Raw genomic sequence first — 26,109 nt, 5'->3', positions numbered from 1 at the left:
AACCATTTCCCCAATATATATTTTTTTAAATATTTTTTAGTTGTCAATGGATCTTTTAATTTTATTTACTTATTTATATGTGGTGTTGAGGATTGAACCTACAGCCTCACACATGCCAAGCAAGCGCTTTATCACTGAGCTACAACTCCAGCCCAATATAATTTTATCTTAATATAATTTTATCCTCGAGTGTTTATTGATTACCACATAATATTTCTCTACCATGAAAGTATACACATTTAAATTTAAAAATAATTTAAGGATTTCTTAAGATCATATGTCTCTAAGTATCAAATCTAAATCTGATTAAAATTATCATACAATTATTCAAACATATTGATCAAAATATACAAAATACTTCATTGGTATCCCTTCTAATTTCATGAGATCCACCATTTTTCCCCTCTCTCTCAAGCTTCCTCAGATGAGAGAAAATATTCCACCCTTGACCCAGTCTGGCAGGGGGGATGAAGAGGAGCTGGGGGAGTCATGGGGAAGCAGTGGGAAATGAAGTCTACCAAATGATTCTGTGTCTATGTAGAAATAAATCACATTAAATCCCCCTTATATGTAATGTAGCTCTCCACATGACACCAATATTTTGATTTCTCCTTCTTTTTTTTATTGGTTGTTCACAACATTACAAAGCTCTTGACATATCATATTTCATACATTAGAATCAAGTGGGTTATGAACTCCCATTTTTTTTTAAGAGAGAGGGGGGGGACAGAGAGAGAGAGAGAGAGAATTTTTAAAAAATATTTATTTATTTTTTCTTAGTTCTCGGCAGACACAACATCTTTGTTTGTATGTGGTGCTGAGGATCGAACCCGGGCCGCACACATACCAGGCGAGCACGCTAACGCTTGAGCCACATCCCCAGCCCCATGAACTCCCATTTTTACCCCAAATACAGATTGCAGAATCACCTCGGTTACACATCCACATTTTTACATACTGCCCTATTAGTGACTGTTGTATTCTGCTACCTTTCCTATCCTCCCTCCCCTCCCCTCCCATCTTCTCTCTCTACCCCATCTACTGTAATTCATTTCCCTCCATGTTTATTATCCCATTCCCCTCACAACCTCTTATATGTAATTTTGTATAACAATGAGGGTCTCCCTCCATTTCCATGCAATTTCCCTTTTTTTCTCCCTGATTTCTCCTTCTTGCTCCTTCCTTCTCAGAGGTTTTTGCACTGTTGGGCATGTGGCTGAGAGTCAGCATGGCCTCCTTGGGTTCTAGGGGAGGACTAAGTGCTAAGGAAAGGGGGGGAAGGAAACTCAGCATAGAGTTGAAGAAGTGAAGAGTTATTCACTTTAAGTGGCTCCAAACCCTTCGGTGGGTTTCCAAACCCACCTGGCTTGTGTTCCCCAAACTGAAGATTACTTAAGACCTACTCTAAGGATAATCACATTTAAAAATACATCAAAATTGAGCTGGGTACATTCAAATTACTTTACAGATTGGGTGAGTAGATATGGAAAAATAAGCCTAATTATTCCAATTTATAAGCAAGCAGGTACAACCCTATTTCTAAACTACTAACTGAATCTCCATATTATTAACATTCTCTAAAAGATGAAATTTGAATTGCAAATAGTGGATGTCCTGATTTTAACATTCTTTGAGCCCATTCAACGATTCTGCCTTTTATGTTCACTTAAAATAAACCAAAGTAAAGCAGCCTTTCATGTAGAAAAAGTGTTTTGCTAATAAAATAAAACATGGGAACATATTAAAAAATCATGAAGTCCAACATCTTCCTAGTAATATAAAACCTGAAAACATCTGAAGGAGAAAATACAATTATCGCCTCTTCCTTCCACCCCACAGAAACATTTCCCAGAGACTGAGGTACAAGGATTGTCTTTTATGAACTAGAAGATCAGATTTGTTTCTTACATTTTCTTTTAAGTAGACGCTAAGAAATAAGAGATGACAGAATATGTGTAGACATTTTTTAAGTGTGACCACACAAAAATAGTTATTTGAGCTCACTTCCTTCATCCTTGAAAATTAGCTTCCTCAAAGCAAAATGCGACACAATAAATAAAATGTTGGGCCATCTATGAGCAAAATCTATCTCAACTATCAACTCTTTAATCCTTTGGAAGTATACTATCCCTCCTTATAGACATATACTTTTTTGCTGATTTCATCTTAAAAAAAAAGTTCTCTGGAACCAATCTAGATGCCCTTCAATAGATGAATAGATTAAAAAAAAACTCTGTGGTATATACACACAATGGAATATTACTCAACATTAAAAGAGAATGAAATTATGGCATTTGCAGGTAAATGGATGGAGTTGGAGAATATCTAAGTGAAGTAAGCCAATCCCCCAAACCAAAGACCAAATGTTCTCTCTGATAAATGGATGCTGATCCATAATGGTGGGGGGTGGGGAGGTGGGGGGGGGGAAATGGAAGAACTGTGATTGGGGAAAGGGGAGAGAGAAGTGAAGAGGGGGAATGGGAGCAGGAAATATGGTGGAATGAGATGGACATGTATGACTAGGTACAGGTATGCACATATGGAGCAATGTTATATCATGTACAACCAGAGAAATGAAAAGTTGTGCTGCAATTGTTTTCAATGAATCAAAATGCATTCTGCTGTCATATATACCTAATTAGAATAAACGAATTAAAAAAAAGTTCTGATCTTGAAAATTTCAAACATATTTTAGACTAAAGTAAACCAACTGTCACCTCATGGTCAACATGATTCATCCTGATCTTTTTTTCCTTTCTTATATTATTTCAAAGCAAATTCAAGACATCATATCATTTTTTTTCCTCCCAATTATCCCTATAAGAAAGGTATAATCTTCATTTAAAAATGATGACTCTAAGGTTTAAAGAGATAAAATTACTCATCCAAGGCTAACCGCAGAACTAGACTAGAGCTACTACTAACTAGGCCAAGACAAGCAAGGGAGGTCTTAAGAGGGTGATGAAGACAAAACCCCTAAACTCAAGGGGTTCAGCTACCCTTAGCCTTCCTTTAGCGTAATCTGCAGCTGCAGCCTCTGATCTCCAGTTCATTATAAACAGGGAAAATCTAAAGACTCACTGGGGAAAAGTGACATTTTTCATCAGTGGAAGAGCTGAGAAGTGCTATTGTTCTAGCCACTGTTCCCTTTAATCACCTTGCTTCAGTGAGAAGTCAGTTAGCTCCCCAAGGTCAAAGTCATCAGCTCTAGCTGAACTGCAAAGAACTATCTTGAGCACGGGTCTTTCAATGATAATCTTCCTGCAATATTTTTAACACTTTCTCCTTTGGATCATCTACAGATTTAATTTGGCACTTTTTGAAATTGTATGACACTTCAAATAGCCAAAATCTCAGCAGCAGAGATGCCTCATCAGAAAGCTATAAAAGATGTCACATCTGCCCAGCTGCACAGGTAGGGGTGGCCTACCTGCTGGGACATTCAAAAGTCAGGGGGAAACCAGTGCCTGGAGTTAAAGTTTAATGAGCATTACGGTTTTTATAATCATGAAGACAGAGACAAGAACCAGCCGACTCACAGTGAGACTGAAAATTATCTGTCATTGAATGAATTGAAATTGCAGTTAAAAAAAAAAGATGAGGAAGGATAGTAGGATTGACTTCATATCTCTATTTTGGTTAAAAAAAAACAAAAACAAAAACAAAACTTGAACCAAACTCATTGGCTTTGAAATTGGCCTAGCTCATCCTTTGCTTTCCTACAGCATGGTTCTGATATGGCACCCTCAGTTGAAAAAGATCTTCAGCAACTGTCATTCACCCCTCAGGCAAGTCTAAATTCTTGAGGTTAGCATTCCAGGACTTCTAAAATCCTTCCCTGCTTCACTTGGTTCAACTTGCCCTTTCCCCATCTGAAATCACTTCTCCATCAAACGCTTTGCAGCTTCTGCAAGAATCTCACTTTCTTGTTCCTCAGCCTTCCCACAAAGTCTTATGTACCTCAGGGTCCTCCCCACTTTCTTTAAAATCCAGCCTTTCTGTCATACATGATAGCATTTCTTTGAAGCCTGTCCCCAAGACAAATGTAACTTTTCTACCTTCAAGATTTCTGTTATTTTCTGTATCTATGTTGACAACTTACAACTTTTTAAACTGGGGTTTTTAGTGACTTGTGGCCCCTTGAACTAACCGTATGTAGTCAGGCTCCTCTGATATTGCTTGTTAACTAGGCCCTGACTTTAGAGCCTCTGTATGTTAGTCTCTGCTTAGTCCAGTTTTAGCAAGAATGTTGCTGGGTTAATTTAAAGAAAATCCCCCATCCTTGACATCTGATGGAATTTCTTTTTCCCACACTCAATATCTTATCACCTTGGCCTGCTTCTGCAATAATCCTGTCAAGTAGGTTTGGCCAGAATCTCTCTGACTCTTGATGTTTCCTCCTAGTAATTTCCCTCACCCTAACTCTTACCTTGCTCCTTAGCTCTACATTCCCACCTTTTCCTGCTGCATTCAGAATTGAGCCAGATGTCTCTTTCTACTCCAGAGCCCTGTTATAGAAACCACCCCTGAATAAAGTCTGCCTTACCATTCTTTGACAAGTGTCATGGATATATATATATATTTTAAACAGTGGTCTATCCCTGAGGACCAGGTTAACAATTTTAAGGATAATTGAATATTGCAGAGGAGGTAACTCTGTAACACATCTATGAAAATTGCTTAATAAAAATTACTAAGTAAATGAAGAGAGTGAATGAATCATTTTCTGGCTCCTCTTTAAAAAATGTTTCCTAGTTAGGTGGTTGAAAATTTGTTTCTTTGTTATCCTTTTTAAGATTAGACTTATTTTGTCTACTTCAGAAGTGCTATTAAAGTATCTTTCCAAAAAATAAAAATTTTAACATCAGTGACTTGCAAATTGGAATGAGATGTAAGAATGTGACTCAGTCTCTTAGCTCTCAGATTTGCTTGAAATAAGCTTTTCCGTTTTCCTAAATCAGAATACTATAAGTTTAATAAAAGAGATATTGTGGATATTATGTTTGGCGACACAGCAGTGAACTGGTATACCCTTTCTCTAAAATTAGAAGAATGTTTTCTTCAAAACAAAACAAGGACCTTTTGTTGTTGTTGTTTGATACTGGAGACTGAACTCAGGGACACACTGCACTGAGCTACATCCTTGGCCCTTTTTTTTTTTTTTTTTTTTTTTTTTTAATCTTGAGACAGCATTTCACTAAGTTGCTGAGGTTGGCCTCAAACTTGCAATCCTGCCTCTGCCTCCTGAGTTGCTGGGTTTACAGAGTGTGCCACTATGCCTGGCTAAAATAAGGATTCTTAATTGCTTCCAACCCACAGAAATTTAGAATTAATGCACAATGTCATTTAGAATGGGTTCTGGACCAAAAAGCAGGTCTTTAACTGCATACAACAGCATCAACTTCCAGTTGAAAGATGCTTGTCAAGGCAATTCATGAGGGACTGAGGGAGGCTGCTTCAAGAACACAACATATGCAGCAGTTGGACCGGAGAGAAGGAGAGAGGGATGCCGAGTTGCCATAGTAACATTACAGGAGGGAATTGAAATTGCATGGGGTTAGTAATTTTTTTTTCAATTCTCTTGATTTTTTAAGGCACTAATATAATGAACGAATTTCCCTTGGGCAGAATTCTGAGGCAGGCAAACTGGCTGGTCCAGATCTCATATTTCATTTCAGTGACAGTAATTTTATTAGTAAGGTGGGAACTGCACTTTACTGGCTGAACAGAATACTCTCTTGTGTCAGCCTAAGAGCAAAACCTTGCCCGTATGAAGGCCAAGAAGACTTTCTTTCAAGTTTAATTTTTCTGAAAAGCAGGAAGCAGGACACTGAGGCATCACAGCTGAGAATATGAAGCCAGTGTATCGTATTTTGATTTGTATCTTATAGATCCCTCCCATGTCATCGTCTTAGGCAAAAAACTCACTTTAGAGAAGGGAAATGAATTTAAGTAAGGAGAATTCTGTGAATATATTGTGGATGTAAAAAGTTAATATAATCTTTAACTGAAAACAGTGAAAGAAAACATAGACAGTACTCAGGAGAAAAGAGGTATAATAACTTCCAAATATTAACTAAAGGGCCCTACATACAGTCTTTTAGCAAAGCTATTCATATTGTATTTTTACCAAGAGTTCTGACTACATCCTTACTTTGTTAGGCAGTTATAGAATTAACCTAAGAGGAGGTGTAATAACATTTTTGAATGTTCTCTGTTACAGGCACTTTGTATTTGGAATCTTATTTAATACTGACAACAACTCCATGAGAAAAGCATCAGTAGTTCCATTTATAGATGACAAAGCTGCTCCAGGGGATTCATGTACCTATCCAAGGTCACATGGCAAGTAAGTGGTTGGAATTAGAATTTACGCTCAGGCTCACCTCTGTCTGAAGGATTGGATTTCTTCTACTATGCCAAGCAACCTCTAAAAATACAAGCATTCGATATTCTTTTAAGATCAATAATTTATTTCTGCCATTTGTACATAGGGGAGAGAAACACCTCTTTCTAATTCTCTTCCTTAGTCTATTGCTGCACATTCTGTACCTTTAGAATTAAACTAAAAGGAAGAAAAATTCTCCTGTCTTCTCTCTGCTTAGAAAATGACAACTTTCTTTCTGAACTAGAAGATGCCCTTATGCTATTTGTTTTGTATTTTTTTCACCCTATTTTTTTGTGGTTTTTGTCTCTCTTGTCTTCCTTTGGGCTGAATATTTAATACTGTGATCATTGAATCATTATATATAACATCAGTTAACTTCTCCTTTGACTTTAGCTTTATTTTCTTGGTGGTGATTGCCCTAGGGGTTACAGTCCATATTCTTAATTTATCATAATCTGAATATTATATAGTAATATCATATTATGCTAATATTATATTACACTTTATATATATATATATATATATATATAAAACTGATATTATATCACTTCATGTATGAAAATTCTGCAATATAATTCCATTTATACTATTTTCATTTTTTGCTCTAAGTAGCAAATATTTCTACATATATTGTAAAACTCAAAATAGATTGATATTTTTGTTAAAGCAATTGACTTTAAAAAAACTCAAGAAAAGGAAAAAATTGTGTAATATGATCTTAAATGTCAAAAATTTGATTTTAAATCAAGATGTTTTTGCAGAGCCCTTAAAAGATGATATATGCTTGGAAAAGTCAAATTAAGGTTCAAAATTAAAACAATGATATTTATTTATTGCATTCTTTTGAGGAGAAAGATTGACACAGTATTTGTATGCCAAATTAGTGTCGAGGTATTTAAAAGAAAATGGATGTGAGCACTACCAACATATATCAAGGGAAAACAGGGGTGGTGAGGGGAGAAGATTAACTTCTGAAGACAGCACTTGTGACCACAAAGCAATTAGCCAAAGTAATAACTGTCTTGAGTTTGCTTTGTAGATTCTTCAAGAACCAGGCATGTGACATTTACCCGCTACTTTTAGTTCCCCAATTTGGAAAGGGAATGAGTTTTCTAACATAGTGTAAAATCACTGGGAGAGAAGAAAAAAGAAAGCCCCTTTCTCCATGTTCTGAGAACTCTTTGCAACTGTCAAACATTTTTTCCTTCAAAGAGTTGCTCTCAAGTTTATAAAGCTAAGAGCATTTTATGATTACTTGTCCTTCCTTTAATCTAAAGAAATAATTTCAATTAATTTCTAATATTTGTGCATAAAATTGAGAAATATCAATATACTTTTGTATGGCATGCATAATTATTAAGTTAGCCTTGATTAATAGAAACCCAGTCTGTTGCCCTGACAAATGCTCATGTCAACAATCTATCTGAGAACTCTATAAGGGGAAGTAAAGCCTAAATTTTTTCTCTGAGAGAGACTATTTCATTACTTTGAAAATTTAACATTTTCTTCACAACAAAGAAAGCAAACACAGATAGAAATGTTTCTTTTTCCTTTGCATTAAATGTGAGGAATACAATGAGTTGCATTTCAGGGAAAGTATAAGTTAAAATTATAGGATATTCAAGTTTACTCTGACATTTTTCCAGAATAGTAAGAATTTAACAATTGTCAGGTTGGAGGTGTTCTGAGACCCCTAATCTACCTGTGCACAAAGATTTATTCTTCTAAGTGAACTGGTTGTCATTAACTTCAGGGAAAAATATTACATTACCACAGTATCGGTATAAAGTCAAATAAATCAAGACCCTTTGTTAAGTTTGTTATTAAAGACGGTATCTTATTTCAACATATTCAGCAAATGCTGAGCATCTAATATGTGCCAGGAAGTACTTTAAGTATGCTAAGTGCTAAGGATACTATGATAAATATATACATCTTAGTATCAAAGCACAGCTTTTCATGCACTGTGGTAGTAACAGGATGATTGAGGTGGAGGGCAGCAGTATATTGCTAGGAAGGTTGGAAGTCAGGAGGGGCATATCTGGAGCAGTGTTCTGGGAACCAGAGCATAGTTCTTACTGACTCTACCTCAAACTCTGCAACTTCTCAGAAGCAGTAAACACAAGCACAGCTGCCTTTATGATTAGATGTGGAGAAGTTGGTGAAAAGAGAGAATTTAAGTTCTTAAAATGGCTCTGGTATAGGGACCATATTGAGTCTCTGCCTGGGCTGGGAATTGATGCAAAAGAAATGAAAATGACAAGAGACCATCTGTTGCAAAGCATCTTCCTTCAACATGTACCAAGCACTCATGCTAACTTTGAAGATAGTAAGAGTTTGAAGAGAAATAGCAGGGCATCCTTAGAAAGCATTGTAGTCTATTAAGAAACAAAGCCATTAAGATCTTGTTGAAAAAACAAACAAACAAATGTTATAATCATTTTAAAATTAGAATGCTGCATATTGAACCAACTAAAGACTGCCTTGACATGTATTTCTATCTCTGCATGCTTCTCACCATTGTTATAGACCTACTGTACATACTCGAGTTGGCTATGAGTGTTAACATGCCAGTTGATACTAGTCAGCACTATGGGACTTGGAAAATCAGAAAAGCTTTCTTGAATTGAGCTAAATAGAGACATGAAATCACTGATGTATCAGATCCTAACTAAGCTCTAAGGGAAGATTCATGTTTAATCATCTTGAATTTCATGAGAAACAATTACTTTTGCAGTGTTGGGGATCTAACTCAGGACCTCTTGCATTCTAAGCAGGTGCTGAGCAACTGAGCTGCAGCCCTAGACCTAATTATTCTTTTGAGTTCCAATATCCAGCACTGAGATGCTTGTGAGATCATTGGAACAACTTCCTCTCTGCATGGGAAGGAAAGGAATTTTCCTTAGGCCACAATTGTACCGCTTGCAGTCAGACTTAAGATTTAGGAGATTAGGGGCTGGGATGTAGCTCAGTGGTAGGGCACTGTGGCGTGAGGCCCTGGGTTTAATCCCTGGCAACACACATGAAGACTGCAGAGATTAGGCACTAGGGTAATATAAAATTCATGCTCATTCTGCTTTTCCAGCTGGTAAGATCTTGCTGAGGTCCTACCTAAATTACCCTGATCACAATTCAAGTTTACTTCCTGGAATAAAAATGCTGTAAGAGCTGTCTTTTAAACTGAATCCTTTATTAGGTGATCAGCCTATGCCAGCACTAGACTCCAAGGTCAAGTCAAGAGATATTTGTGTCTAAACATGGGGAGTGGTGTATACCAGTTCAGATTTTTGAATGCAACAAGATAGCCACAACCATAGGAAGTACTTGGTAGGCACTGGATAAGTGGAGAATACTACTTTCTCCAAAGCTACTACTAGATTGGGTAATTAAAACTTGTATTGATGAAAATTCAACTTCTTGGTTTTGGGCCTGTCCCCATGGCTTTCTGACATTTTTAGCTCCCTCCCTCCCAATCAGTACTTTGTCATTTCAGCAAGAGAGAATCGAAGCTCTGATGAGGAGAACACAGAATAGCTCACATATTTTGGGCAGACACTACGCTTTCTTCCACTGAGTCTGCCAGGAATTCAGTCTGCACACAACTGACACCCTTCCCTCAGCCCACCCCACACAGGACAATACCAAAAGAATGACAGGCTTTTCTGTTCCCTGGTTCCCTAAGACTTTCCTTCGCACCCCCATGTCACTGTTTAACACTGAGGAAAAGTAAACCCAAGTCAAAACTAGATGGGAGGTAAAAGGGGTCTATATGTCATTGTTGAACATAGCATAGCACTTCAGGGAGGCAGCACCACATAGAAACCAAATGGCATAGAAAATTGTGCCTCTACACATTATTTCCTATAGCTGACATTTTTATCCCTAATTTTTATGCTTATCCCCAGGTCCTGTATGCCCCCTATATGCACTTTGTACATACCTTTTTCCCTCCCAGTTTATTAAATACAGCATGTACGTGTTTGATCAATGATGCAAAATGACAAATAATTTTGCTATTCTGATGATTGATGACTGCATCTAGAGGGGGAAAATAAGGTAATTTCCAATCCACAAACCAGCTAAAATCCCAGCTGGATATACAGGCATCTCTTCCAAGTTTCTCTTTTCTGCTTGTCTCTTTCTTCCCTCATTTCCCTTCAGAGTGATCCCCCCTCCCATTTATAAATGCACCTCCGTGCAGTAATCAAATGGTAAAAGCAATTCAACTCTACCTTTTAATCCTTACAAGCCCTTTAAATAGCCTTCGCTTAGACTCCTGCCATTTGTAGCAATGATTCTAGCATTCTTTATATACTGATGAGTCCTTCTTATTGAAATATGTAAAAGGCAGTTCAGTGAGATCTCTATTCAATTTACCTTCTACTGAGGTAATACTTTAGGAGTCAACCCTTACTTTTCTTCACTCTTCCTCTCTAGAAAGCTTGTAGCTCCCCTCCACTTCCTATTTACTCATCAGTACCTACACAAAGCAGGAAGCACTGTTTTTTTTTTTTTTTTTTTTTTTTTTTTTGTGTGTGTGTGTGTGTGTGTTTATTTATGGTACTAGGGATTGAACCCAGGGCTTCTTGCATGACAGGCAGACACTGTACCACTGAACCACATCCCCAGCCCAGAGAGCTTGTATCTTGTAAGGTGCATGCATGGTTTTCCAGTTCAATAGTCATCAGGAAAAAGAAGTTTGGATCTCCTGCTTTCTACCTATGGCTGGGCTGGACTAGGGACAGAGTACAGAAGAGAAACTAGCCCATTAGCTTCATGAAGACAGGAAAAGTGTTGTCTTCCTCTCTCACCTGCTACATCTGGTCTACAGTAGACACTGTAGTCATGGGTGAATAAGTGCAATGAATGATAAATGAAGTAGTAAATCCAAGCACTACAGGAATCAAATTGAGGTTGCCAGGCTAGTTTTAGAAACACGGAGATCAGGATTCTTGGAAGGGGGAAGCACAGGATTAGAGCAGCTACAATTACAAGGCGGGGAAACCATCCAAAAACCTTAAATAAGTGGGTGCTTATGGTGAGGCCACCTTTTTATTAGACTGGCTCTTGCTCAGATCTTGTAAGAACCACTTGAAGTGTGGAAAAAGAAAACCCCTTTGCTAGAGTTTTAGTACTAATTGGAACTCCGAGACAACCTAGGAGTGATGACTGGGATTTATTTCTGGCCTGCTTTATAATAGAACAGTTTACAAACTTGACCTTGATTGCTGCAGCAATCTTTCAAAAGGCTATGAATTGTATTCGTCTTCAGACAGAGAAATTAAAAGTGGAAAGTTTAAGTAGCCTACCTAGTTCAACCGGCCAAGCTCATAATCTGATTTCAAACCAGATTTTCAGTTCTTTACCATAACCCTGGTGCCTCAGACAAAATAAACAACATACTTCACGTACATAACATACATGAGGCCTTGGGATCAATCCCCAGCAATTCAAAACAAACAACAACAATCCCCCCCCCAACCCCAAGAAAAACCCTGAAACCAAGCAAATCACAACAAAACCTACACAATATACCATAAACATCAAGTTATACATATGTATGGGTTTTTAAATTTAAAAAATTTAATTGTGTTAAAACATACTTGATATTAAATTTAGCACAACTTTTTTTTTGGGGGGGGGGACTGAGTACTAAACCTATAGGTGCTCTGCCACTGCAGGACATTCCGGCCCCACTTTTTTTTTTTTCCACTAAGTTGCAGAAGCTGACCTCAAACTTGTAATCCTCCTGCCTTACCACCCCAAATCTCTGGCACTACAAGTGTGCACCACCATGCCTAGCACGCTTAGCCATTTTTAACTATTTATTTCAGTAGTGTTAATTATACTTATTTTGTTGTCTGATAGGTCACTAGAACTTTTTTTTTTTTTAATCTTGCTTTTTAATCTGAATTCCATACCCGTTAAACAACTCCTTATTTCCCCTTTCCCCAGCCTCTGGAAAGCACTCTTCTATTTTCTATTTCCATGAGTTTTTTCTTCTTCTGGTGCTGGGGATGGAACCTAGAGCTTCATGCATGCTAAGCATACACTCTAACACTGTGTGTATCCGTGGACCATTTCCATGATTTTGACAGTTTAGATATCTCAATTAAGTGACATCATACAGTATTTTGCCTTTTATGACCAATTTATATAACTTAGCATAATGTCCTCAAGACTAATCCACGTTGTAGCATGTAACAAGATTTCCATTTTTAAGGCTGAATAATATTCCATTATATATAAATAGTGCATTTAAAAATTCATTCATCTATTAACTTCAAACTAATCAAATAGTTCAGCTTGCCATGTCATATAATTCTTGAAAATTTAACTCAGTGAAAACTCTAGACCTTAGAGCCTATTCCTGTAATTAAAGACAAACACTAGTTAAACATAATTAATGATTTATAAAGATGGACATTCACCCTATTTTAAGAAGAATAGATGTGGTTGGCATTTTCCAAGAGACTACAAGGAATTAAAAATAAAGCCAATGTTTAACCAACACAAATGCAGTAGGAAAAATATTCCTACCTCTTGGAAATAAGTATGAGCATGCATATAAGTAGCACTCTTACCCTGGTTTTGGCATCGATTTTAGCTCCTCGATCAAGCAACAGTTTCACCATATTTGCATTTCCTCTTTTTGATGCAACATGTAGGGGAGTGATGTCATTCTGTGGAAGAACAGAAAAAGAGACAGTTTTGATATCCTTAGTTTAGATAAAATACTGCTGTCTAAACTTCCCTCAACATTATTCTTGTTCCTTTTTAAACATTATAAAACTATACTTCCCAACGTTTCTGACAGCAATTTTTTTCAGAAGGGATAGTCTGTGGTTGGGGTCCATATTTATTTATTTCGATTACTGGTGTTGATTTCATTGATGGATGAGATGATAACTTTTTTCTCCAAAAGTCTGCCCTTTTTTTTCTCCTCTAAGTGCAAACTGTTACTTATACAGCTTCTACCTTCTACACCAAATATACTAAATTTTAGGGCACAAAAAGCCACAAAGCATGTATTTATGCCTCTTTTAATACAACATTCACGAGCTTCCAAAAGTGAACGGGTAACATAAAGGCTACAAAATCCCATGCCTTTATGTCAATGTATTTTCCCACAAGTTTGTGTGATACTAAGCATATTGGATAGCGAGCAGGTGACTGACAAGTGACTAAGTTGGTCTAGACTGAGTTAAAGGAGTGTCATGTGACTCATAATCTTTCCCAGGCTCAGTAGGAGCCTCAGGTTGTCACAGAGGGACAATAGCCCCTGAAACTGGAATATCTGTTCTTTCCTGACATCCCTTGCACATAGTGTCCGAGGGTGTTTGCAAGGTTTTATTAGCAATCTCACAGAGAGCTAAAATGTTTTCTTTGTAGAGTACCCTCAAGGAAGAGCCAAGTTATTACAACAGATTTCAATTAGGTTCTCCTTGATTTTTTTTTTGTGTGTGTGTGATGAAAGGGTTCCCTACCATTCAGCTATACCCTCAGCCCTTTTTATTTATTAAAAAATATATATATATGTATTTTAGTTGTCAACGAATATTTATTTATATTTGGTGCTGAGAATTGAACACAGTGCCTTACACATGCTAGGCAAGTGCTCTACCACTGCACTATGACCCCAGTGCCAGTCCTTTTTATTTTGATACGGAGTCTCACCGGTTGCCCAGGTTGGCCTTGAACTTGCAATCCTCCTGCCTCAGCCTCTGTAGTCCCAGGAATAATAGTATGTGCCACTGGGACCAGTTTAATGTTCTCCTTGATTTCAATGGTTGGCTATCACATTTCTGTCCTCAGTGTATCTTACAGGTACTATGACCATTTCCAAACTACCAAGGAAATGTATGTATGTACTGAAAAAAAATTCCCTATTTTTGTTCCTTATTTTTGTGTAGCAGTAACACCCATTTAAAATCTGTTGTTTGCAAAGGTCAGAAATATCATAAATAAATTAGGCTCACAGGGAAAGAGAGCTTGATACACATACAAGCTCCACTTATTGATTGGGTTATTAATAGTTACCAAGTATTGGTCACTTCCTGTTTGTCAGGTATTGTACTAGATTTGACTTTATTTGGGAAGTGCTGGAGATCCACCCAGGGCCTCACAAATGCTAGACAAGTACTCTGCCACTGAGCTACCTAAGGTCTTTTACTATCTCATTTAATTCTCATAGTCCTCAACATGCCCTATACAACCTGAATTGTAATCCCTGTTTTTTCTACTATAATTTCTTATTTGTTTTAGTTATACAGGACAGAATACATTTGGTATAGCATACATAAATGGGGTATAATTTCTCATTTTTCTGATTGTACATGTTTTAGAATCACATTAGTCATGCACTCATGTGTACATAAAGTAATAATGTCTGTTTCATTCCACTATCCTTCCTATCCTCTCCTCCCTTCCCTTGCTGCCCCTAACACTGCTGCCCCTCTTAATCCCTGTTTTACAGATAAAGAAATAGCTATCAGAATCAGGGTTCCATTTTTAAAAGCTTAGACTCAAACACAATATTTTTTTAAGTATGTTTCTTTTTTATTTAAATTAGGGCTTTGTAGTTATGCATAGTAGCTGGGTTCGTACCAACAAACTCATACATGCATGGAATTCAATTCAGCTCCTGATTCCCTGCTTTTCCCTCCCATCCTCCTTCCCCTCTCCCATTTTCCTTCCTCTCTTTTTCCTAGGCTTCCCTTTGCTAGTCTATTTATTTATATTTGATTGGCTCTACCTATGCATAAGGGTGAAGTTTCCTGTGGTATATTTATATATGCACATGATTTTTTAAAGAATTCATTCTGCATTGCCTGACCTTCTTGAGAGAAAACATTCAACCTTTGAGTTTCTGAGTTTGGCTTATTTCACTTAGCACGATATTCCCTATTTCCATTCATTTACTGGCAAATGCCATAATTTCATTCTTTATGGAAGATTGGAATTCCATTGTATTTATACACCACAATTTCTTAATCTATTCATCTATTGATGGGCACCTGGGTTGATTTTAAAATTCAGCTATTATGAATTGTGCTGCTATAAATACTGAGGTGGCTATATTGCTGTAGCATGCTGACTTTAGATCTTTTGGTTAAAAAACAAAAAACAAAAAACAAGGAGTGGGATATCTGGGGCATATGGTGGAACCATCCCTGTTTTTTTAAGGAGTGTTCATACTGCTTTCCAGAATGATTGTACTAGTCTGCAAGCTCATTAACAACATACAAGTGTGCCTTTCCCTACACAACCTTACCAGTGTTTAGTATTGTTTGTATTCTTGATCATCGTCATTTTGACTGGAGTGAGATGAAATCTAATTGTAGTTTCGATTTGCAATTCCCTGATTTCTAGAGATGCTAAACATTTTTTCATATACTGGTTGGCCATTTGTATTTCTTTTTTTAAGGAGCTTTTGTTTAGTTCTTTTGTCCATTTATTGATTGGGTTATTATTATTTTTTGGTGTTAAGTTTTTTGAGTTCTTTGTATATTCTGGATTCAAATCTTCTATTGGAGGAACAACTGGCTAAGATTTTCTCCTGTAGGGTCTCTCCTCATGCTCTTAATCATTTTCTTTGCTGTGCAGAAGCTTTTTTATTTTGATTGCATCCAACTTATCGATTCCTGGTTTTATTTATTGTGCTTTGGAGATCTTGTTAAGAAAGTCAGTGCCAGCACTTCATATCAGGGAGTGATGACCCTTTGTTTTCTTATAGCAAGTGTAAACTTCCTGATCTGATTAAGTCTTTGATCCATTTTAATTTGAGTTTTATGCCAGGTGATAGGGTCTAGTTTTGTGTTTCTATATATAGCTATCAGTTTTCCCAGCACCATTTTTAAAAAAGTCTATCTTTTCTCTAAGGTATATTTTTGGTACCTTTATCAAATATCAGATGGCAGTAGGTACCTGGATTTGTCTTGTGTCTTCTGTTCTGTTCCATTGGTCTTTGTGTCTATTTTGATGCCAATAACACGATGGTTTTATTATTATAGCTCTGTAGTATAATTTCAGATCAGGTATTGTGATGCCTCCCACTTTGGTTTTACTTTTAGTATTGCTTTGGCTATTCTGGGTCGCTTATTCTTCCAAATGAATTTAAGAATTGTTTTTCTAATTCTGTGTTAAACACATTATTTTAAAAAAACAATTTATAATGAGAAATTGCAAAGTTTGAGAGAAAAGCATGATGAACTTGAGGTGCTCCTCAAGCCAAGCTCAATAAATTATCAACCTTGGGGCAGCAACATTGTTGTGGCAGAGTACCTGCTTAGCATGGGTAAGATCCTGGTTCTGTTCCCAGCACCATTCCCTCTGACCAATTAACCTTTTTGCTCATATTTCTTTTATACTCACTACTTTTTTCTTCCCTTATGAACTTAAAAGAGAAGAAAAGGCTGGGTAAGGTGGCACAGGCCTGTAATCCCCAAAAACTTGAGAGGCTGAGGCAGGAGGCCACCCTCAGCAATTTGGCAAGGCCCTAAGCCACTGAGACCGTGTCTCAAAAGAAAAAAAATAAAAATGGCTGGGGTTGTAGGTTCAATCTCCAGTACTATTTATTATTTATATTTGGGGCAGGGGACCCTCTGCCTTGTCCAGGGGTTGCTCTCTTACTCTCCTCTTCTCAACCACTCCACAGTAGCTGAGACTACAGGGATATACTGCTGCATCTGGCTAGGTGAGGATGCTTTAAAATAAAATCACAATAAATCATTGTGACTAAGAAAGTAAAAATAATAAAATAGCACCCAAGCCCCCATTTATTTTCAAATTCTCCCATTGTCTTCCACTGACTAAACTCCACCTCCCCCCATAAGAAGGTCCTGGAACCGAAAGGTCCTTGAAGTTTCTTTTAATCTCCAGAGCTCCCATGTCCCACCTCTCTCCCATGTCCATTTGTTCCTGAAGTAACTCGATAACTTATTGTGTCAAGTTTTCCACCACTTGCATTTGACTGACGGCATCCCCATGGGTGCTGGTGTTGTACATGCCCTTTCCCCTCCCTATCTTCAGCAAACATTTCTAGTTCAATATTTTTAACCATTCATTCCCTTATGAGTAGAGAGAGACTGTACATTCTTTAGCTCTCGTTATCCTTAGATATTAAAATATAATTTGAGGGTCATTTTCATAATAATTAAGGATGATTCTTAGAGGCCAAAATATAGATCAGTGATGAATCCATTAAATAAAAGAAGAAAAAGGCCTGAGTGTAACAATTTATCTTAGGAACACTGGTGGGGAGTGGTGAGGACTAAAGCCATTGTTCTAGAACAGGGGCAGGCTGATGTTTTCAGCCAAGGGCCAGATGGCAAAATTCTCTGCTCTGCAGACCGCAGTGTCTGATCTGATGTGCCTGCTCAACTTTGCCACCGTAGGACAAAGTGGCCACACACAAAAAACCATAAAGGAACAGCAGTGGTTGTACTCCGTGGGCTGGATTTGATGTATAGGCAGTCCCTGGCTGACTCCTGCTGGGACCCCAGCTTATGGTTGAAAGTTTCAACTGTGTGTGACAGGTTACAAAAGAGGAAGCGAGGCTACAGGGTGTGCACTGTGTGAGGTTTAGTCCTGAGTCTTGTTTGGTATGTGTGAAAGATAGCAGAAGGAAATACATTGTGTGTTGACTTTTAGGTCTGTTTCACTTGTCTCCATGTTCTGGGCTCAAATATGTGTGGCTCTAATGACCCAAGCAGCACAGTGGGTGAACTCTAGCTCTGAGCCAGCAGGTGGAGTGTCAGGTTAGGAACACAGGAAACAGTCCACAGGAGCACTAGGGGGATGTAACCCCAAATCCTCATCTCTTCCCCATGAGGAGGGGCTTCCTTGCTATTGTCCCTTGGAAAATGGACTCTCACCTGATTAAGAAGGACTTAATTAACCTTTATCACAACAGGCTAATTTTAGTGAGAGCATTAACTATTTCTCTTGCTTCCTTTCAGATTTATATACTCTCTCTCAGACAGAGATGTCAAAAAGAAAAAAAAAAAAGAGTTGCCTGGAATTCCTAATTTTCATGTTTTTCTATACCCTTCCTAGGGGACTACTTTATATTTTGTAGGCTTTTAAAAAAGTGCTTTAAAGGACTTACATACTTACAACTTCAATTTAACTTCATGACAACCAGTGAATAATATGGAAAACTTTAACTCCACTTAATAAAAGAAGGAGATATCGAAATGGTCCTTAATTTGCAGATTAAGAAACAGCTAGACACAGGCAGAATTAGGATCAGAATTCTGATTTCCACATGCTCTAGCAGTGGCATTTTCAGCTAGGGGTCAGAACGCCTCTATCTAAAGACTGTGGCTTTTCTTCTCTGTCAAATGGAGCTTTTCACTGATATGCACACTTTTTCATTCCCGAGTCATGTAGTAACTGCTTCTGTCAAGTAGGAAAAAATCAAGAGCAAAGTGGTACCTCTGAGTCACTCAGAGAGCTTTTTATATTTTTATTCTTCTGTTAATCAATAAAAGTACCTTATGCCCTACTATATATGAGGCCAGTTGCTACATTTCCATTGTCCAAGCAAACAGCAAATTATAAAATCCCAACATACTAAGAGTCCAATGATGCGAGAGACAAAAAGTCTTGTTTAAAAGAGTCCCGATTTGCTGGTGAAAATTGTACACACTTGCTGGATTGCAATTTGGCACTATATATGAAAAGCCTTCAAATCTGTAATCACAGATACAAGGCAGTGTTTGACAGTCAGGGTAGAAAGAGCAGGAGTATAAAGAAGGATCCAGCCCTGAGGCCAGGTAAACTCCCTAAGGCTGAGACTGAGCCAGAATAAAAGATCCCTGAGCCAAGTGAAGCCAGCACAGAGTATTGGGCAAGAGCAGTCAACTGGTAAGGGCTGGGGTTGTGCTAGAGACCTTCTCTGTGCTGCAGGTGTCCCGAGAAAACTGAGGGAGGAGCTCTAAGACTAAGTGAAATTCTCAGACAGCCCAGCCCTCACCCCAAGGCAAATGGCAGCATCCTCTGAGGACTCATAGACTCAAAAACAAAAATGCAGACTTGGCTCACCCCTCATTAAACTGGTTACATAACTAATATTTGCAGCCTAACAGAAGGGGGAAAAAAAGCATCCATTTTCAGCAAAAGTACCAAATAAGCCAAATCTCTCCTATTACAGATAGTATCCAGTGGTCTATCTAATGGGGTGAACAACACCCATGGAAAGATAGAAAATGTCAGCAAAGAATTCCCAAGAGAGAGGCAAATGGAAACACTTGATAAGAAAACCACAATATCAGAAATAAAGAATTCCTTTGATGGACCCATGAGTAGACTTCACACAATCAGGGAACAATCAGGGAACCTAAAAATACATCTATTCATAAGTTCTTCCAAACTGGAGTACAGAAAGTGGGAGGAAGAAAGAGCCAAGGGTCCAAGACTGTGGGACAATATGAAGTGGCTGAATGGAGTGGCATAAGGAGAAGAAATGGGATTGGACAAAGGAAATATTTGAAGAGTTATTAATGTCAAGCATTTTCTCAAGATAATGAAGGAAATAAAAACCCAAAATCTGAGAAGCTTTGGGGACACCAAGCAAGATAAGCAACAACCAAAATCCACCATGATACTCATCAAACTGCTGAAAATGAAAGATAAATAAAAAGATCTTGAGGGTTGTTAAGGGGGAAGAAACAATATGCTTCATACAGAGAACAAAGATAAGAAGTATAGAAGACTCAGCAGAAATTGTGCAATGTAGAAAATAAAGAAGTGACATCTTTAAATGTTCTCTCTCTCTATCTATCTATCTACATACACACACACACACACACACACACACACACACACACACACACTCACACACACACACACACGCCCATTGTAAAAAGGCTATAGAGATATTCACCCAAAATTTATCTCTCCATGTTGGGACTACATATGATTTTTTACTTCTTCATGCTTTCCTAAAAGAATTCCACTATGGACATTTGTGTAATTTATAGTGAAAAAATGCCTAATATACAGCCCACTCTCCCCCTGTCTCAGTTCCACCATCTGCATTCACTCTGATAGCAAGAGAGTCATTCTATCTACTTATTACCTTCTCTAATATTTGAACTGGGAAGGAAACCAATAAACCTTGAGATATTCTCACCCTAAAATATATTACTGTTTTTCCCACTAATGCAGAAATTTCAATATGGTTAAAGGTCCACACATTATTTTCAAGAAGAAACCCGAATTAAAACTTGAGTGAAACAAATTCAATCTAGAATTTTGATCTGACCTGACCTGAATTTAGTATAAAACCCACAGATACTACTCTCATTTTATGTGAATTAGCTTATTAATATAATTTTTTCTTGGGTCAATAAAAATTTTTCTTACATTTAAAAATGTACTTTCAAAATGTTATAGAGTACATTAGCATTTGGGCAGTTGTTTTTAAACTAATAAAGGACCTCTGAGTTGATTCAGTCCAGTGACTGAATGAGGAAGAGCTTAGAGATCAAGGAGTGTACTTGGTATTGCAGAGCTTGGAGCTTAGGCAAGACTCCAGGTTTCCTGATTCCCAGGTAGTTCCCCTTTCATTTCACCAGATTCTTTGCTCTTCCTTAAAATCCACTATTTTCATCAGCAGTATAATAGCATCTTGTTTAACTTTTCCATCACTAGTCAGTGTCATAATCAGTAAAAATCTTAAAAGTATAAATACAATTAACCATAACACTTTTCTTTTCTAGTACTTTCTTTTCAATTGTTTTTTAAAATTCGGTAGCTAAAGACAAAAGAGCATTCCATACATAACATATACATCTTACAAACAGCAATGAAGGGAACTGGCTATAAAACTATTTATAGAAATCACTAATAAGGCTTGAATAAATATTCAGAATTTTGACTCAACAAAATTACAGCAACTTTATCTGAAACTTTTGGACCAATTGCATGCTTAACAAAACAACAGGAACCGATTGCCATTTCCCCATGTGAATCTGGATTCTCACAGTGGGATTGACAACGCCCATCCCCCCATCAACTTTATTTTCTTCCGTGCTCATCTTCTTCCACCTTAATTCACTTTTTATCTATAACCTAGGATCCTCAAAGGCGATAATCACTCAAGTTAGCAGTTAAATTTCCAATTTAGAAGAATAAGGTTTTTTTTTTTTTTTTTTTGGTTTGTTTTGAGCACTAGGATTAACCTAGGGGTGCTTAACCACTGACACACATCCCCAGACCTTTTTATTTTTTGAGACAAGGTCTGAGCTAAGGCTGGCTTCAAACTTGCGAGCCTCCTGCCTCAGCCTTCATACTTACTGGGACTACGGGCATGTGCCACCATGCCCAACTGTCTTCTACTTTGAGAAAAAAGAAAGAAGCGAATCCCTCAGTAACAAGCTAAGCTCTCTCAGGATTTGTACAAATTTATTACATTCTCCCACAATTCATTCTTCTCCAATAATAAATACTATCTGGTATCATGCTGTATTAGATCATGTTATATTTTATAAGACCACCTGTTTAAGATGATGACTTTTAAAAATAAAAGATTTGTACAGTACTTTACAAACTATAAAACTGGTTCAGAAATGTGTAGAAGATTTTTAACAATGAGTTTAGGGGCAAAGAAGAAATTCCAATCTGGTTATAACCTTATTTCAACCCAATTTCCCAGCGTGACCTAGTAGCAGGCATATTTCACTGATAAAGTGAATACCAGGTGTCAGTGCTCACTCTTCCACACCCACCTTCCTGTTGAATTACACCAGGAAATGTGCCTTATCTTACATGAGCATATTTTCCCATCTGTACTATGGATACAATACCTCTACTGTCTCCATCACAGGATTGTCAAGAGGAGATATGAGAGAAATCATGTGAAAAGGAAGGAGAAAATTCACAGGTATTCCACATCTTTGTCTCATTTAACCCATACAATATTTCTATAAAGAGACTTAATTGTTTTATCTTTATTTTACAGATGATAAAAGTAAGACTAAAAAAAAAAATCAAACTAATTTGCCAAAGGCTGCAAAGTTGTCATGGTTTGTCTGAACTTAAGTTTATGATTTCTCCACTAGACTAGTCCTGCTCTTCCTAGTAGTATAGATATATGACCAATTCTTAGTATTAGAGAATTTTTGGAGGCACCTAATAGTGGGGTAAGAAAGATAGTATTTTTGTAGGGTGGTATAATGGCTATGAGCTGAATTACTTAGGTTCAAATTCTAGGCCTGTTCCACACTAGCTATAAAACCCAGGTAAATTTATATAATTTTTCAGTATCATGTATTTCTTACTTGCAAACTCAGACTAATAACAGTGCTTATAACACTGTCATGAGGATTAAATGAGTTAATAAATATAGTGTTTTAAAAATGGTGCTTGGCATTTAATAAACATAAAAGTTGTTAGGTATAAAACTTTTTTTTTAAAAAAAGTTTTTCTACCACTGAGCTATACCCTGAGCCCTTTTTATTTATTTATTTTTAAATTTTGAGACAGGATCTTGCTAAGTTGTCCAGGCTGGCCAACTACTTGGGATCCTCCTGCCTCAGCCTCTGGAGTAGCTGGGGTTACAGGCGTGTTCCACCAGGCTAGGCTGAAGCGGTTCTTATTTTTTATCATGTGGACATTAAAAAAAATTATGAAACAACTGCATCTTATGAGGACATTATGAAACAGTTTGGGTAGAAAAAAAAATGCAGATCCAAAGTAGTCTGTGAAGTCAGTGAAACCGGAAGGTGCTAAATGGGGCAGTTCTTATGGGTGCAAGAGACGTTGGAGAAGCTGTGGCTCAGCACAGGCTCAGCCTGGAAAGACTCAGCAGGACTGTGGCTCAGGAGGAACAGCAAGGAATGGAAAGGCCTGTTCAACACACATGGCATCTAACACGGTATAAATGCCATAACATGATAGAAACACGTGGCTGCTCTGCTACGGAGGATGGAGACCTGGAATAAACAACTGTACCCTAGCTGCTGGGAAATGCTTGCCATTTTTTCTTTCTCAAGTTCTTCTCTGAAACAATTAGCAAAACAAGAGCATTTCTGCCTCTTCCCCAAATGAAAGTCGGGTCATTTTCTACCTTGCTGGTGCTAAGTGGCAGACCTTCCTTTGAATTTAAATCTAAAAAAGGCCAGTTTGATCTTTCCTTTTCTTTCAAAATCTCTAGGGGATATTATCATCAAATAAAAAAGTAAGTAGATTAGACCGATGTAGAATAATAGGATAGAAAATAATTAAAAAATGGTAGAAAGGAGACAAAAGAAAGAAAAAGACTGTAACCATTATCTGAAAGCCTTCTGTTAGTTTCTTGTCCTTTGGCTCCCCACGCCTGTCACTCCTGAGTTTCCAGGAAATATACAAATCTTCACTAGCAATTTTAAAGTTGCTAGAAATTCACCCACTGAAGAAAATTTCTCTGTGCACTGTTGATTCGTCCACTAATACATGGGTTTTAGAATAGATTGAACAAAGGGAGATACAAAACCTATAATATAGGTACTGTCCCAATGTGATCTATTTATCAAAAAATGGAAAAGACTCAACCTAAGGGTCTTGAGAACAGCCAGCCCACCATAAAACATCCTGCGATCACCACATCACCTTCCCATGCCCAACCCTCACCACTGCAAAGAGCCTGAGACCCTGAAAGCATTTCTTATTCTCAAGATGGCCTGCCTTTTCCCTTGAATGTTCAGAGCTTGTTTTCCCAAATGACTCTCTGTGCCTCAATATCTGAAATGTCTAGAAATTATTTTCTATGGCATTTGTCAAGAACCTTCTATCCGTAGTTGAGGCCGCCATCTTTGGGACCTCATTGGACCATCTCTAGTGACGTTCTGGAGGTGTAAATACCACTCCAAAATTTTCTAGATGAAAATTAAATAATACAACTATTTTGTTTATGTCCTGTCTCATATATTTCATGTTCTCAAAGAGTATAAGTTCTAAAATAATTAAAAGTTGAGAGAGAATCTGGTATTCTGTACTAATTCTTACTACCTTTAGTAATTTTTGCCTCTTAGTAACTTCTATGGTATAAAAAAAAAAAAGATGGAACATACTCAAACTAAAAAGCTTTTTTCTCAGGAAGAGAAACAATAAGAGAGGTAAATAGGGAGCCTACATCCTGGGAACAAATATTTACCCCTCACACTTCAGATAGAGCTTTAATCTTCAGAGTACACGAAGAACTCAAAAAATTAAACAACAAGAAAACAAATAACCCAATCAACAAATGGGCCAAGGATCTGAACAGACACTTCTCAGAGGAGGATATACAATCAATCAATAGATACACGAAAAAATGCTCACCATCTCTAGCAGTCAGAGAAATGCAAATCAAAACTACTCTAAGATACCATCTCACTCCAGTAAGAATGGCAGCCATTATGAAGTCAAACAATAATAAGTCCTGGCGAGGATGTGGGGAAAAGGGTACACTTGTGCATTGCTGGTGGGACTGCAAATTGGTGCAGCCAATTTGGAAAGCAGTATGGAGATTCCTCGGAAAGCTGGGAATGGAACCACCATTTGACCCAGCTATTCCCCTTTTCAGACTATTCCCAAAAGACCTTAAAAGAGTATATTATAGGGACACAGCTATATCAATGTTCATAGCAGCACAATTCACAATAGCTAAACTGTGGAACCAACACAGATGCCCTTCAATAGATGAATGGATAAAAAATGTGGAATTTATACACAATGAATATTACTCAGCACTAAAAAATAACAAAATCATTTTGCATTTGCAGGGAAATGGATGGCATTAGAGCAGATTATGCTGAGTGAAGCTAGTTAATCCCTAAGGAGCAAGTGCCGAATGTCTTCTTTGATACAAGGGGGGCGACTCAAAACAGAGCAGGGAGGAAGAGCATGAGAAGAAGATTACCATTAAATAGGGATGAGAGATGCATGGGAATGGGAGAGAGAAGGGGAATCGCATGGAAGATGGAAGGAGACCTCCCACTGTTATGCAAAATTACATATAAGATGGTGTGAGGAAGAAAAAAGAGAGAGAGAAAAGTGTCATAGAGTGGGTAGAGAGAGGTGATGAGAGGGGAAGAGAGGGGAGGGGGGAATAGGAAAGGTAGCAGAATACAATAGACACTAATATGGCTGTATGTATAAACGTGGCTGTAAAACCAATGTGATACTGCAATCTGGAAAAAAAAAAAAAGAATACCCCACTTGAATCAAATGTATGATATGTCGAGATCATCGTAATGTTTTGAGCAACTCATAAAAAAACGGTCAAGTTACAAAATAAGAGATCTGAAGATCAAGATTCTGATGTGTTGAGGATATGTATTTAAAACAATTTTTAAAAATTTTATGTTCTCTCATTCTATTCTTATAATTTAGCAGCATTCCTAGTGTAAACAGAAACAGAAAATGATTAGCAAACAAATTTATAGAGAAAGCACATGAAAGATATTTAAGCAAAGACTACACCATCTTCACTCAATCCACAGACATCTCTACAGCTTTTGAAAGTCTCTTCATCTCCTAGGGAAGAGATTTGTATCCGCTAATCCCCAGGCACAGAGCTTGTAATCAGTAAATGTTTGATAAGTAATATCTAAGTCTCGTAAATGATGAGGATGGCGATGATTTGCACACTTAGGGGTTGAAACCAGGGGTGCTCTACCTCTGAGCTTCATTCACAGCCCTTTTTATTTCAAGACAAGGTCTTGCTGAGTTATTGCCCAGGATGGGAATTTCTT

The 26,109-nt window shown here is 37.5% G+C and overlaps 1 protein-coding gene and 1 non-coding gene across 14 annotated transcripts in view; both read right to left on the bottom strand.

Moving 5' to 3' along the window:
• Ank3 (ankyrin 3) overlaps positions 1-26,109 on the bottom strand; it is a 632,006-nt gene that overhangs the window by 167,505 nt on the left and 438,392 nt on the right. For all 13 annotated transcript variants that reach the window (XM_078041667.1, XM_078041715.1, XM_078041711.1 and 10 more), the window contains one exon: positions 12,973-13,071. In XM_078041667.1, coding sequence (XP_077897793.1) covers positions 12,973-13,071 — 99 coding nt within the window. The remainder of the gene's footprint in view (positions 1-12,972; positions 13,072-26,109) is intronic.
• LOC120886002 (small nucleolar RNA SNORA13) lies at positions 13,343-13,481 on the bottom strand. The gene has a single exon (XR_005728786.1). It is a non-coding gene; the product is annotated as a small nucleolar RNA SNORA13 (small nucleolar RNA).

The sequence above is a fragment of the Ictidomys tridecemlineatus genome, chromosome 1 (assembly GCF_052094955.1).
Source record: "Ictidomys tridecemlineatus isolate mIctTri1 chromosome 1, mIctTri1.hap1, whole genome shotgun sequence".
In the NCBI taxonomy this organism is placed as follows: domain Eukaryota; kingdom Metazoa; phylum Chordata; class Mammalia; order Rodentia; family Sciuridae; genus Ictidomys; species Ictidomys tridecemlineatus.
The sequence above is the reverse complement of the archived record's forward strand: the minus strand, read 5'-3'. Positions and strand labels throughout refer to the sequence as shown.